This window comes from Urocitellus parryii, chromosome 4 (assembly GCF_045843805.1).
Source record: "Urocitellus parryii isolate mUroPar1 chromosome 4, mUroPar1.hap1, whole genome shotgun sequence".
Lineage (NCBI taxonomy): Eukaryota > Metazoa > Chordata > Mammalia > Rodentia > Sciuridae > Urocitellus > Urocitellus parryii.
In genome coordinates, this window is record NC_135534.1 from 210841661 (window position 1) to 210856777 (window position 15117).

Sequence of the window (15117 nt, forward strand, 5' to 3'; positions counted from 1 at the left end):
TCAGGGGCAGACCTGAGGGTAAAGCCCCTTTACATTTTGGGTCCAGAACACTACTTGAGCTTTTTAAAAGCATGCTTTACTTTTAGACTTAATAAAGCTAGTTTCTAAGATTTTTTTCCCCAGATGGCTGAAGCTATGCCTTCCTGTTCTTCACAAGAGGCTTCAGAAGAAGCAAGATCTCTTAACATGTGATAGTTAACCAGGCGGGAGGGGCTAGGGCAGTGGGCTGTGGGAAGTATCCGACCCCCCGCGAGAAGGGAGCCCCACCCCACCCCCGCTCGCGCGGGACAGTCCTCTTAGCAGCCCGCCTGCTAGATCTGGCTCCACCGCTCTCAGCCCTGCCCAGGGTTTGGACTCCTCCTAGAGGCCCTTGCCGGCCGCTTGGCAGTGACCAGGAAGGGTTAGGGCCGGTCATCCCCCACGCCTGGCCGGCGGGGTCACCGATCCCCTGAGGGGCGCCGCAGCCTCAGCTCGGTCGCCCCTTCGCCTCCGGTGCTACGGTCCAGCTCTTCCACCCGCTCCTGCAGGAACTACCGCAGACCTTCTCCGGCTTCCTAGGAGCGGAGCGGGGAGGGGCGGACGGGACTGTCTTGGGGGCGGGGATAGAGAGGGCCTGGGGCGGAGCCAAAGCCAAGAGCCGGGCAGGAACCCGGACGCCAGCTCCGGGGACGAATCCAGGGACCGGGAGGCCCCGGAGTGGGGCGGGGCCAGGCTGGAGACCGGGCAGGGCGGGGGAGTCTGCGGCCGCTTCAGGGCCGGGTCCGGGTCAAGGGGGGCACCTTGGGCCCGCCCAGCCAGGGTCGGCTCCGCCCTCCAGGTCTTGTGACCTAGTCGGAAGGAGCGCGCGGGTCACGAGTGCCAACTAGTCTGACGGCGACGGCGACGGCGACGGCGACGACATGGCCTCGGAATCGGACGTGCGCGCCCAGCTCCAGCGCGCGGGCCAGGAGCATCTTATGCGCTTCTGGGCCGAGCTGGCCCCGGGGCCGCGCGCCGCGCTGCTGGCTGAGCTGGCGCCGCTCGAGCCCGACGCGCTGCGCGAGCATTGTAGACGCGCGGCGGCGGCCTGGGCACGCGCCTCCGGCCCGCCACCCGGCCTGGCCGCGCGCCTGCAGCCCCTGCCTCCGGAGCGCGTGGGCCGCGCGAGGCTCTGCGACCCCGAGACCCGGCGGCGTTGGGAGGAGGAAGGTAGGCGGTGCAGAGGTCCCGGTGGTGGGTGGCGACTCTTGCGGGCCAGAAGGGGTCATGCCCACCGAGCGGGACTCAGGGAGTTTGGTTTGCCTTCCAGCGCTCCCCACTCGCGCGTACTAGTCCCAAGGTCCTGTAGCCGAAGCCCCAGGTGTACCCTCACCCCTAGGTTTCCGCCAGATTGCCCTGAACAAGGTGGCAGTCCTGCTGCTGGCTGGCGGGCAGGGCACTCGGCTGGGTGTCACCTACCCCAAGGGCATGTATGATGTGGGGCTGCCCAGCCAGAAGACCCTGTACCAGCTGCAGGCGGAACGCATCCGGCGGGTGGAGCAGTTGGCTGGCGAGCGCCATGGGACTCACTGCACCGTGCCTTGGTGTGTCCTCCCTGTCCCTCCCCATATGGTACCAGCCCTGCCCCACACCAAGGCCTGATCCCCCACACCAACACAGCCCTGGATAAAGCCCCAAACCCACCCAGGCTGAGGTCTGACAGGCCCCAATCTGGACCCCAGTGCCCTTCTTACACAGCCCCTTTTGGCAGAGGGGTCAGGAGCCCTGGAGCCAGCTTACCACAGTCTCCTCTACAGGTACATCATGACCAGTGAGTTCACACTGGGGCCCACTGCCAAGTTCTTCAAGGAGCATGACTTTTTCCACCTGGATCCAGCCAACGTGGTCCTGTTTGAACAGCGCATGCTACCTGCTGTGACCTTCGAGGGCAGGGCCATCCTGGAGCGGAAAGACAAAGTTGCCATGGCTCCAGGTACCACCCACCACTGAGACAAGAAGAGGCCACCAGCCTGGATCTCAGTGCAGCTGGGGGTCCAGAGGCCTGGATCCCTGGCTGGATGTGCTGCTGGGAGGCTGTCTAATCTTAGGCCAGTCACCTCTCCTCTCTGGGCATTGATTGCCATCTGTTGCATGGTACAGCCACAGAGTTATTTGATGGTGAATGTCAGGGCACGCCCACCTGCAACATTTCATGGACTAGTGGGCGAGGCCTGACTGGAGCCAGTGATAAGGCCCATTTCTTTCTCCCTCTGCAGATGGCAACGGGGGTCTCTACTGTGCTCTAGAGGACCACCGTATCCTGCAGGACATGGAGCTTCGGGGAGTGGAGTTTGTGCATGTGTACTGTGTGGACAACATTCTGGTGCGGCTGGCTGACCCCGTCTTTATTGGCTTCTGTGTGCTGCAGGGTGCCGACTGTGGGGCCAAGGTGAGCGCCAAGCCCGGCCCCTCCACCAAACCCCTCACACTCAGCCCGGCCTCACCCAGTGCTGAGCCCATCCCTCGTGACTGCAGGTGGTGGAAAAGGCGTACCCTGAGGAACCTGTGGGCGTGGTGTGTCAGCTGGACGGGGTTCCCCAAGTGGTGGAGTACAGTGAGATCAACCCTGAGGTCGCCCATCTGCGTGGCACTGATGGTGGCCTGATTTACAATGCAGGCAACATATGCAATCACTTCTTCACCCGCGACTTCCTCCAGACCATCACCAGGTAGCCAGCAGGAGGCTATGGAAGCCCAGCGAGAGCTGCCTACCATGACCAAGGGCCAGCATGCCAGATGGGCCAGGGCCACGGCCACTGGGGCTGTGGGGTTAGGTGGAAAAAGTTCCTGTTTTTAAGCCCAGGACCCAGGAGATCCACCCTGGGCTGCATTCTGTGGGCGACCTATGTGGGGCTCTGTGGTCAAGCCTGTCTTCTGCTTGTGGGTCTCCTTGCCCTCAGACACCAGCTCTTCCCTATGACTTGCTGGTTTCCATTAGCCTGGGCAGGGGTGTGGCTGGGGGTGTGGGGTGGTGGGGAGCTGTGCCCTCCTCAGGATCTGGCTGGGCCTCCTCACCTGTGCCTGGGTGCCCTGCCTGACCAGGTGCACCAAGAGGTGGGGACAGGGATCCCAGAGGTGTCCTGTCTGACTCCTCCCTATCCTCCTGCCCCCCAGGGACTGTGAGCCCCTGCTACAGCCACACGTGGCTGTGAAGAAGGTTCCCTACGTGGATGAGGGGGGAAACCTGGTGATGCCGCTGAAGCCAAACGGCATCAAGATGGAGAAGTTCGTGTTTGATGTGTTCCCATTTGCTAGGTTCGTGGTAGAAGTCATTATTTTTTCCTTCTTGACTCTTTTTTGGTGGTGGATCCTGAGGCCCATTCAGGCAGGGAAGTGGAGGCTCAGTGAGGGGCCAAGGGACTGGGAGGCTGTGGACAGGTCTGGGGAGAAGGCCAGAGAGCATTCCTTTCTTGAAGAAGTGGCCCAGGGTGAGGAAAAGGGGACATCTGGGCAGCTGGCTGGTGGGGAGACATGGGTGCCCTTCCTACTCAGGAGTATCAGCAGGTGGCTGGTGGCTTCCAGTGCCCTTGAGCCTCACCCTGGCTGGCTCCAGGCTTTGGGCAGAGGCAGTGGGAAGAAGCTGACTTGAAGGGAAGACCCTCCCTGGATCTGCTGCTCTTGGGAACAGACTCCCTGAGAACAGGGCCCCCCTTACCTGCCCAGACCAGGGCTACTGGCTGGGCCCAGGATGACCAGCCCTTCTCCCCACCAGGAACTTTGTTGCCTTTGAAGTGCTTCGGGAGGAGGAGTTTTCCCCGCTGAAGAATGCTGAGGCGGCCAGCAGGGACAACCCTTCCTCCGCCAGGCGGGCCCTGCTTGCTCAGCACTACCGGTGGGCTCTGCAGGCCGGGGCCCGCTTCCTGGATGCACATGGGGCCCAGCTTCCTGCACTGTCCTGGTGAGCGAGCCCTGGGGTGTGGCCTGGAGGGGCCAGGGCCCGACCACTGTCCCGGTTGGGGGGAGCTTTTGCTCTAGCACCCTAACACACGCTGCTGGTCACACACCCAGAGAGTCAGCCTGCACTCTGTCTCACCCTTGAGTTCTGCTGGGCAGGGGGCTTAGACTCTGAACTTATAAGCTTTGAGGAAGACCCAGGCAGAGCTGTCAGAAGACAGCAAGTTCTCTGACTCAGGACTGGAAAGGAAAGGACATTTGGCTTCCGACTCCCCAGCTATCTGCAGCTGAGCGAGACCTGGCTGTCTGGGCTGTGTGGGCTACATTCTAGCCCAGGCCAGAGCCTGTTCCTTGGGGGAAGGCTGAGTGCACAGAGGCAGAGTGCTGGGGAGGGGGCCTGTGTGTGGAGCTCGGCTGCCAAGGGATGCTGGGGGTAGGGGTCCAGGGCATGCTCCGCACATGGGATGCTGGGGGGTCCAGGGCATGCACAGGAAGCAGATACTGACTCATGGACTTCCCCTAGCTTACCCCCAGATGGAGACCCTCCGGCCATCTGTGAGATATCGCCCTTGGTGTCTTACTCTGGAGAGGTGAGAGCTGCCCATTCCTGTCTGGGGCTTTTCTGGGGTCTGGTGGTGTGAGCCAGAGGAAGGCTCTGGGGAAGCTGGGTGCAGAGTGGACAAGTCACAGCCCTGCCTCAGTTTACCAATGAGGTAAAAGTTTCCTTAAAGAGGACCTTTTGGGGTATAGGTGGGGGAAGGTGTCCAGAGGCCTTTGTGGAGGAATGACCAAGGTCTGAGTCTCAGGCCAGTCACTCACTGAGCGAGGACACTAGCTCTCTGCTGACCCTCCCTGGCTCCAGGCAGAAATGGGCAGCTGAGAGGTGGATGCTGGACATCGTGATCTAATTGTTTCAGGGTTTGGAAATGTACCTGCAAGGCCGGGAGCTGCAGTCCCCGTTCATCCTGGATGAGGAGCAGGCCAGGGTTCTGCGGCTGCAGGAGATGTGACTCTCCCAGGCCTGCAGCACGGAAGCCCTTGGGTGGAGACGCAGCCGTGTTCTGCGACCCCTTGGAAGGCAGACTGCTGTGCACCTTCAGCCTGCAGAACCCAGAAGGGAAGATGCTCCTCCACTGAATGAGATGCCCCCTCCTCCGTCACCTGCAGACACAAGTGACCACCAGCCTGCCATGGGCTTTTGGCTTCGTTTCTGGCACTGGGATCTGGCTGGGAGGCCAAGGGTTTCAGGACCTTGGAGAATGATACTGAAAAGAGGCGTCAGGTGGGGTAGGAGGGATGTGTGCATCTGGAGAGCCCAGTGGTGGGGATGACCCTGTCTGTCTGGAAGCCACTCTGACTGACGTGTAGGCCCAGCACATTCTCGGCAGAGATGGGGAAGGCACGCTGGCTGTGGCTGAGGCACTGTTGGGACTTCAGATGGGGAAATGGAACGAGCTGACAGGTCTTATTGCCCCAAAGGGGCTTGTTAAGGGGCTGTCCCTTCCCTCCTTGGCAGCTGAACCAGTAACGGGCGAGGCTGGGGTCCTCACCCTGCATGGCACATGGAGGCCGACAGGAGGTCTGGCTGTCCACAGCAAAGGCTCTGAGCAGCTGGGCTGCACACGGACTCCTCCCTTGCTCTTGGTCATGTCTATAGGGCTGTGGCTGCAGATTGAGTGCTTCCCCCCCAGGAACCAATGAGGCCAGTGCTGGGGACCCCCTGGGTGGTTGCTCATTAGTCACAATCAGCTGGGTCAGGAGTGCAGCTCTTGCCCTGCCTACCTGCAGCTTTTGACAGATCCTGGTGCTTGGGCTCCTCCAGGCTCTTGGGGACACTGACTCAGCCCCCCTTTGGTGCTCTAGCCCTCTCCTGTGCTCTGAATGAGGCTCCATCTTCACCAGCATCACCCACCCTCCACTGTGGGAAGTGTCCTGCGCTGTCATGGCCACTGGCCCCAGCCCTGCAGCCCCCACTCATCCCTGTCTGGAAGCTGGACCCCTACGGGGCATGCCTGTCCGCCCAGCCTGAGCAAGAGGGCCGTGTGAGGCCCATGCCTTTCCACCTGTGCTTGGTGCCCCACGGTGGTATCACTGCAAACCTCAGCAGATCACGTCCCTTAGCACCTTGTTGTAGCTGCTGCACAGGCGAATAGAGGGCCCAGGGCAGGAGACGAGCCTCAGGACCCCGTCCTGCCCACGGCTGTGCCTCATGACCATGACTGGAACCATTATGAAACCTTTTGTATACAAGTACAGTTAGTTGGGTAAATTCTTGGAAGAACTAAAAAGAAAAAAACTCGATTACTCCTCCACATGGGTACAAGGACAGGGAGGTCTCATGTGCTTACCCAGCTTCCCCCGTATTGGGTGCCTTTGTTTTTGTCTTTGGGTGCTGGGGATTGACCCAGGGGTGCTCTTTCACTGAGCTATATCCCAGCCCTTTTTATTTTTTGAGACGGGGTCTTGCTAAGATGCTGAGGCTGGCCTTGAACTTGTGATCCTCCGGCCTCAGGCTCCCAAGTTTCTGGCATTACAGGCCTGCACCAGTGTGCCTGGCACACTTTTGTGTCTTACGTGACAACAGTACAGCAGTGAACCAGGAATGTGACGTGGGTGCGGTGCTCCAAGTCATTGCAGGGTGCCTTCGAAGTGCAGGACTGTCCCCATCACAGACCTCCCCTTCTTATTCACACCCCTACTACGAGCCCAGCCCATTCTCAAGAGGCAATCGGCTCTTGAAAGACTGCCCCATCTTCACTCCACAGATGGGCACTTGCAATAAACAAGGTGCTGAGATTGGTCACTACCCAGGCGGGAGCAGTTTTCGAGGAGCGCACAGGTGGTAGGAAAGGGGGCCAAGTGTGCACAGCTGTCTGAGGGCTGGAGCTTGGGGGTCTTGTGGGAACTGGAGTCCACACCTGGAGTGGAGACTGCTCTGGGGTGCCCAGGAACCCCCTTGTGCCCCCGCCCGGCCCCTCACCAGGGCTGAGACAGCCCAGGGGCTGGGAGGCATGGGGAGCTCTCACAGCTGCTGGGGGCTCCTGCTCAGGCCTCCTTGAGATACATGGTTTCCCTGGAGCCATGTTAGAGGGCACTGCAGGGACTGCTGACAGACCTCAAAGATGATCCCAAGAAGGGAGGGATGGTGGGACCAGGAGGGCTTCCACAGGTGGGCCAAGCACGGACAGGAGGTGGGAGCCAAGGGGGATCCAGTCTGTGGGCCGTGCCCAGCAGGGGGATCAGGAAGGGCAGGAGAACATGCAGCAGGGCCCTGGGACTCCACTGCGGCTACCTCGCCACTATTCTAAAGAGGGAGCTGTGTCTGAGACCCACAGCTGCTGGGGCATGGTGTGTGACCCCCCCCCAACTCCAGCCCCCTGGAGGCCAGTCTCTGGCAGGCATACCTCTGCCTGCAGCTTCCCTTGTCAGGGCGGGCTCCTGCCCCTGGGGCCTCCTGTTGGGGCTGCTTGCAGGAGCTCGGCCCCACGCCATGCTTTCCCAAACAGGCTTTCCTTGAAATCTTGGTGGAAGCCTCGTGACCCTGTAATCCTTGCATGCGGCATGCTGCCATCCAGCGTCCCGTGAACACCAAGCCCCCACCAACACAGACCCTCAGGCACCTGAAACATGACTGCAGCAGCCTCAGTGCTGGTGAGAAACTGATTCCTGGTGGCTTTGGGCCTATCAGGCACCCAAGGCTCCTTTCTCAGACTGCCCTGGAAAGTCGGGTGCAGATTCCCATCTCCCCCTTTCTGAGCGACTCCAGGTTTATTGTATTGCTTCGGTGCAGAAATAGCTGATTTTTCTTTTTTTTTGGTCCTGCATCCTTTCACTGTCCTGGGCTGCACTTGACCTACACTCCTCTCTCATCCAAGCTGCAAATCTCCCAATCTTCCTCTTCACTCCTGACCCTCCCTGGTTTGTCTAAAAGCAGCAGGTGACACCCATGCTGAGGTCTGCCCATCGCCTTGGAGTTTGGCCTCAGTGTAACCAAGATGGCTTTTGGTCCAGTTCCCGAGTTCCTCATTTCCACCTGAAATGCCACCCTTGGCCACCTGGAGCGCCCCCACCATCACCACAGAGCTCCACAGACAGCTTCAGGCTTCCTCTGGCTGCTCCTCCAAATTCTCCCAAACCTAAGTCACGTGTCAGGTATCACGATCCCCCAGACTGCCCCACCCCTCGGGACCAAAGCTGTGACAAGCTTTTCTTCACCACCACAAGATACCTGAGGTGATTATAAAAGGGAAAGATTCATCTGGGCCCCGGGTTTCAGAGCTCTTAATGCAGACTGGCCCTGCTGCTTTGGGGCTGTGGTGAGGCAGCACGTCCCGGGGTGTGTGTGTGTGGGGGGGAAAGCCTCTAAGCCCTTCGGGCCAGAAGGCAGAGAGAAGGGAAAGGGCCAGGACCCCACAGGCTCCTTGGGGGCCTGCCTCCAGTGACACTGGGACCTCCCAAAAAGGCCCCACCTCCCAACAGTACCTGACTGGGAACCAAGCCTTTGCCACCAACACTGAAGTACAGAACTCTCAAAATACAAAGGGAACCCTCAAACAGCAGGAGAGACCTGTCACAGACAAGGGCTCTCCAGGGAGATGAATGGCCTATTCCCCGTCACAATCACAGGGGCCAGAAGTAAGTGGGATGATCATTTACATATTGTGGTGCTGGGGACTGAACCCAGGGGTGCTGCACACTGAATGTTGTACCACCAGCTCTTTTTTGACTTTTTACTTTGAGACAGGGTCTTGCTAAGCTGCCCAGGCTATCCTTCCTTGAACTTGGGATCCTCTCACCTCAGTGTCCCAAGGCACTGGGATTGCAGGTGTGTGTCCTGTACCTGGCAGGAATGACATTGAAAGTGAGGAGCAAAATACATTAACCACCTGGGTGTGGTGGCGCACACCTGTGATCCCAGCGGCTCGGGAGGCTGAGGCAGGAGGATAGCGAGTTCAAAGTCAGCCTTGGCAATGGCAAGGTGCTAAGCAACTCAGTGAGACTCTGTCTCTAAATAAAATACAAGATAGAGCTGGGGATGTGGCTCAGTGGTTGAGTGCCCCTGAGTGCAATCCCTGGTACCCCTGCCCCCCAAAAAAGACAGCTATAGAATGGAGGAACAGGGTCTTATTAGTGGCCCAGGGTAACCTCCAACTTGTGATTCTCCTGCTTCAGCCTCCCGAGTCACTGGGATTACAGACATGCACCTCCATGTCTGGCCAGCAAACCCACTTCTGTGTTCATGCACAAAGGAATTTAAAATAGGGACTCGGGTAGTGTTGTGCACCTGTATTTATTGCAGTTTATTCACCAAAGCAAAGACGTGGAGCAACTCAAGGGTCTGTTGACAGGTGAATGGACACACACAATGTGGTGACATCTACAGTGGATCAGCTAGGAAAAGCAGGGACTTACACAGCAGGGGTGTAGTCACCTCTGGGCACTGCTGAGTCTACCCAGTGACACACCTGGACTCAGCTCCCAGGGAGAGCAGAGGATGCTGCCAGGCTTGAAGGGGGCTGGACACTACTGTTTAAGGAGGCTGTTCTGTTGGGGTGCTGAAGTAGCTTGTGAAATAGATAACAGTGACCATGCATCACACAGAGTCCCAGCTTCACCATCACTAAGAGTACCTCCTTATGGGTTTACTACAGAGACCAGCAGGGCCCTAAGGCAGGTGCAGCAGGCGTGGAGTGGAGCTCTGGACTGATTTGGGAACAGTGTCCCCCCAGTGCCAGCAGCTCTGAGGTCTGAGCAGGCAGAGTGGATAGTGGTCAGGGGCTGGCATGGTCCCAGGATCTCTGTCTGACCTGGGAGAGGTGGGAGGAGGTGGCCTGGACCCACAGACATATTGCAGGTGGGCCAGAAGCACTGAGCAGCCTGGGTCCTGGATGGACTGGGGGTGGAGGAGGGCTAGGTCACTGCCTCCTGGCCTCCCACAGCCCAGACCCCTGGGATGCCCCTCACCTGGTACCTCTCTCCCTCTGTCCTGCAGATCTGTAGCAGATGCACACACCTGGCCAGCCTAGGGATGCAAGGAGAGGGGCCCTCAGAGCAAGTCTGCAGCAGGTGCCTAGGCCCACCTGCTCTTGGTTGCTCTGCCCCGGGTGACCACTGTGCCCTACAGGCTGAAAGTAGTAGAGGACATGGGGTGACCTGGAGCTGGGGGCGAGCCGCTGGAGAAGCTATGCTCCGAGGGCTAGGTAGACACTGGGTCCAGGGCCATCTTCTGGAAGAGGCCTTGCCACGTGTGCCAAGGGGTCACAGCAGAAGCCTCACCTCCACAGGAACCATCGGCCTTGCCCACCCTCACAGGCTCTGGGGACCCTGCACTCTCCAGCCCCTCTGGGGCTCACACAGGGTCTCTGCAGGGCCAGCTGTGTGGACATGGCTCCATTCATGCTTGAGTCCCCTAGGCCATGGACGGACTCTGGGGAAGGCGGCTCCTCCCTCCTGTGCTTGCGTGGGCACAGTGGGTGCCAGTCAGGGGAGCAGAACAGCCATGTTCCTGCCTGCCCAAGCCCCGGGCACCCCCACTTCCATGGTTGGGCCCCTGGAGCCCATGTCCTCCCGTGGGGAAGGCCAGGCCTCTCCTCCTGCCTGGCTCTGCCTGAGGACACTGCCCCCAGCCCTGTCACCCTGTGCTTCGGTGCTCGGGGCAGCTGGCTGCTGCTTGGCTGTGAGCACACCCTGCCCAGCGTCAGCCCACAGGCAGGTGAGCTGACTGGGCTGCTGGGTGGGGGCAGGCTCGGCCGTCTCCCTCGGGGCCTTCCTGGGGCCTGGGCTCCCTCCCTTCTCCCTCCAGGACCCTCTCCCCATTCTGTGGCCCTCTTTGGCTAGGCACATGTGCCCTGCCCACTGTGCCCACACAGCCCTGGGCCCCAGCCCTCATCTGCCTTGTGGGTCCCATGGCAACCATCCCCATGGGAACATAGTGGGTGCCCAGGAACCCTCAGGACCTGCCACAACCCAGAAGCTGAAGCCCACTAGAGGGTCAGGCCAGCCCTGCTCCGGGTTCCAGCTACGGTAGGAGGACCAGCCCCGCCCTGATTGTCACATGAGGCTGCCCTACTGTCATGTGATCCTGCTCACGTGACCGCCGGGTGCCGTTCACAGAGCCAGACATGAGGCCCCAGTTCAGGGTGCCCCTGGACTGTGGGGCCCCTTTCTGGGCGCAGGTCCTGCTGCTGACACTGGGGCTGGGTGACGTCCAGGCTGGGGGTGAGTGTTGACCCAGCGGCCCCTCCTCCCTGACCCTTCAGGCCCTGGGCACCCCTGGCCCCTGATGGTCCCTGAGCCCCCGTTCTCCCCTCAAGCCCACAGAGGCCTGGACGCTGGCTTTCGGGAGAGGTACTTTGAGCAGTTTATGGACCATTTCAACTTTGCGAGGTTTGGCAACAAGACCTTTTACCAGCGGGTGCTGGTGTCAGGTGAGCCCTGCCCCATCACCTGCCTGCTGCACCAGTCCTGTCCTCACTGCCTGGTGCCCGTTGCACCTGCCCTAGCCTCACCACCCCGTCCCCTGCAGACAAGTTCTGGCGAAGGGGCGAGGGGCCCATCTTCTTCTACACGGGGAACGAGGTGGACGTGTGGGCTCTGGCCAACAACACAGGCTTTGTGGTGGAGCTGGCGGCCCAGCAGGGCGCCCTGCTCATCTTTGCGGAGCACGTACGTACCGGCCAGCTCCAGGGGTCCCCAGACGGCGGCTGGGCACAGGGGGCAGCCAGGTCAGCCTTCCTCCCTCACCACAGCGCTACTATGGGAAGTCGCTCCCGTTTGGGGAGAAGTCCACACAGCCCGGGTACACTGAGCTGCTGACCGTGGAGCAGGCGCTGGCCGACTATGCCGTGCTGATCCAGACCCTGCGGCAGAAACTGGGAGCACAGGGTGGCCCTGTCATCGCCTTTGGAGGGAGGTGAGTCTTCAGAGACCAGCAGAGGGCTGGCAGGGCCACCTTGGGCAGAGGTGGAACCCCTGCTCGTTCTCCTCCCTGACACCCACCCTGAATCCCCAGGGTGGCCATCACCCTGTCCAGACCAGTCAGGCCTGGAGAGAGTGCGGCCTCCTGAACACTCCACCCCTGCCTAGCCTGAGGGCTCAGGCGTCACTTGTCCCCTCTGTCCCAACCCCCCACCTTTCCCGAGTCCACGGCAGCTCCAGACCTTGTGCTGCCTGCTCCAGGAAGCCCTCCCCACTGGTCCTGAGCCAGTCCCCAGGCTGGGCCGAGGAGAGGGATGTCCACCAGGGACCTTTTCCCAGTGAAGGCTGTGCCTGACTGAGGCCAGGGTCAGAACTGGTGGTCACGGAAGTTTCAGTTCCTTCTTTTAACACCTGTGGTCTGCAAGGAAAGCAGAGGAAGTGGGTGTGGGGGGCGGGAGGACAGGCCAGAGGCCAGGGCAGGGCTGCGGCCGAGCACAGGCTGAGCACCCTAACCTGTGCCTGCCCAGCTACGGGGGGATGCTCAGCGCCTACATGAGGATGAAGTACCCCCACCTGGTGGCAGGGGCACTGGCAGCCAGCGCACCCGTCCTGGCTGTCGCAGGCCTTGGCACCTCCAACCAGTTCTTCCGGGACGTCACAGCGGTGAGTGAGGGCCTGGGGGGCCTGGGCCAGCCTGGGCCAGCCACTTCAATGACTGCGGTCTGTTCTCCAGACCTTCCACAGCCAGAGTCCAAGGTGTGTCCAGGGCGTGCGGGAGGCCTTCCAGCAGATCAGGGACCTGTTCCTACAGGGAGGTGAGGGGCCACGAGGCCACTGCCCCGCCTGCCCCCTCAGCCCCCTCCCCCTACAGCCCCCACGGCCCATGCCCCGCCAAACCTTCCAGCAGCCTCCCTCTGCCCCTTCCCTGTAGCCCGTGACAGGGTCAGCCAGGAGTTTGGCACCTGCCAGCCACTCTCGGACACAAAGGACCTGACTCAGCTCTTTGTGTTTGCACGCAACGCCTTCACTCTGCTGGCCATGATGGACTACCCGTACCCCACTGACTTCATGGGGTACCTGCCTGCCAACCCTGTCAAGGTGAGGCGCCTCTCAAGGTGCAAGGCCAGCCCAGCTTCCCTGGGTGGTTGGGGCCAGCCCAGCCCCGGGGCGTTGCTCCTACTCAGGTCAGTTCATCCCCACAGCCCTGACTGACCCTCATCCTGGGACCATGAAGGTTGGGCTGTGGGCGGGGGACTCCTCTGAGATGCTCTGCTGCCCCTATATCCCAGGTTGGCTGTGACCGGCTGCTGGGGGAGGCCCAGAGGATCGTGGGTCTGCGGGCACTGACAGGTGAGTCTGACCGTCAGCTTTGCATAGGGCAAGTTGGAGACCCAACCGCTGGTCTGGGGCTGGGCAGAGCAAGGACTTGCAGCCCTGGACTTGGGCTCTGCCTCCTGACCACCTGGGCTGCGGCAGGAAAGCCATGAACCGCAGCTGAAGGACAGAAACAGAACCCGTGCCAGGAGGGCTAGGCAGAAGCTCTGTAGGGTGGCAACAAGGTCCCCACAGGAGGGGCTGTTCAGTGGGGCCCCTGGGGCCAACAGGCATGGAGGTCAGCATGCCCCACCCTGCCAGTGGGGAAGGTCAGGTGACACTGGACTGCCTTCAGTAGCCAGGGCAGAGCTGACGGCAGAGCCCCACAGATTCCCAAGCAGAGCCCAGGGCCATCTGCAGGGCCCTCCCAAGGGGGGTGGGTTGGTAACCTGAGCGTGCAGGATTTGTGTCCACTGTTGATCCCAGCATCCCTCCTCCCAGGGCTGGTCTACAATTCCTCGGGCACAGCACACTGTTACGACATCTACCAGCTGTACCACAGCTGTGCAGACCCCACTGGCTGTGGCACTGGCCCTGATGCCATGGCCTGGGACTATCAGGTGAGGGGTGTGGGCAGCATGAGTGGCTGGATGTGGGTGTGGGTACTCCCCCTGCCTGCCTGACCTTGGGGCGGGGCATCCAGGCCTGCACCGAGATCAACCTGACCTTTGACAGCAACAACGTGACGGACATGTTCCCTGCCCTTCCGTTCACCGCCACGCTCCGCCAACAGTACTGCCTGAATAAGTGGGGCGTGTGGCCTCGGCCGGACTGGCTGCAGACCAGCTTCTGGGGCGGTGGTAAGGGCTGGGGGTGGGGTTGCTGGGCAGCACCCTGAATCGGCACCTGCCACAGTTCATAGCTCCAAGGGCCACACTGGGTCCTTTGCCACCACTTGGTGTCTTTCAGACCTCAGAGCCACCAGCAACATCATCTTCTCCAATGGTGACCTAGACCCCTGGGCAGGGGGCGGGGTGAGTCCTGATCTGGGCAGCTATGGACCCCCTTGAGAACTTTTGGCTCTGGGGCCACTGGTTTTGCTGAGTGGTATCAAGGGGGCCTCCCTATCAGCCTACCAGAACCTCAAAGAGCCAGCTTTGCCCCAAGGCCCCCTCAGTTCCACCCTCCACTTCTGCTCCAGTCCCTACTGTTCCCTCCCACTTTCTGGTTTCCGTTTCCTGATTACTCAAATGGACAGACATCTGGCTTGCTGACCTTCACCTTCCCTCTCCAATGGGGCCGCTGGAGCCCATGCTGACAGCTGGGTGGGAAGGCTTAGGGAGGCTGCCTATGGCCCATAGCACAAGCTGCGAGCCTGACAGGAGATCCTCCCACCAACGACAGATTCTGAGGAACGTGAGCGCGTCGGTCATTGCTGTCACCATCCATGGGGGAGCACACCACCTAGACCTCAGGTGCAGCCAGGCAGTCCCACCTAGGCTGACAGCTGGGTGTGGGTGAGGCTCACCCTGACGGTTGGGGTCTGCATGTCCAGCTGAGTGCCCCAACCCCTGTGCCCTCTCAGGGCGTCCCACCCACAAGACCCCAACTCGGTCCTGGAGGTGCGCAGGCTGGAGGCTGCTCTCATCCTCGAGTGGGTGAAGGCAGCCCGGAGTAGGCAGCAGTGTCCTGGACACCCTGAGGAGTGAGGAGCTGCCGGCCGCCCGTCCTGCCCTGGACACACTGTTTGGGTCCACAGTGTGGCTGGGGCATTGTGGGGACCTCAAGCAAAGGGGCCGGGTGTGTCCCTGGAGGCTGGGCAGGAGCCCCCTGCTCAGCGCCTGCTGAAGCTGTAGAATGTTCAATAAAGCAGACTTGACTCCAAGGCTGGCACTTGAAGGCAACGGGGGTGGGGGGAGATTTGCCTTTCCCAGGGACCCACCTCCCTGCCCAGAAAGCCACTCCACGTCCTGA

The 15117-nt window shown here is 60.8% G+C and overlaps 2 protein-coding genes across 3 annotated transcripts; both read left to right on the forward strand.

The window, feature by feature from the left end:
* Nucleotides 1–898: 898 nt before the first annotated feature.
* Uap1l1 (UDP-N-acetylglucosamine pyrophosphorylase 1 like 1) lies at nt 899–6696 on the forward strand. Its single transcript, XM_026395440.2, has 9 exons — nt 899–1188; nt 1358–1562; nt 1776–1951; nt 2235–2407; nt 2494–2687; nt 3133–3273; nt 3731–3916; nt 4436–4502; nt 4830–6696. The coding sequence occupies exons 1-9, from the start codon at nt 900–902 to the stop codon at nt 4920–4922; spliced, it is 1524 nt and encodes a 507-aa protein (XP_026251225.1). The 5' UTR covers nt 899; the 3' UTR covers nt 4923–6696.
* Nucleotides 6697–10995: 4299 nt separating this feature from the next.
* Nucleotides 10996–15015, forward strand: Dpp7 (dipeptidyl peptidase 7). 2 transcript variants are annotated; one of them, XM_026395429.2, is made up of 13 exons: nt 10996–11130; nt 11226–11339; nt 11438–11577; nt 11661–11824; nt 12357–12492; nt 12563–12644; nt 12761–12927; nt 13119–13179; nt 13645–13763; nt 13847–14003; nt 14113–14177; nt 14548–14618; nt 14729–15015. In XM_026395429.2, the coding sequence occupies exons 1-13, from the start codon at nt 11034–11036 to the stop codon at nt 14850–14852; spliced, it is 1497 nt and encodes a 498-aa protein (XP_026251214.1). In that variant the 5' UTR covers nt 10996–11033; the 3' UTR covers nt 14853–15015. The 2 variants fall into 2 exon arrangements, with proteins under 2 accessions (XP_026251214.1, XP_026251215.1); XM_026395430.2 differs by lacking the exon at nt 14113–14177.
* Nucleotides 15016–15117: the final 102 nt, after the last annotated feature.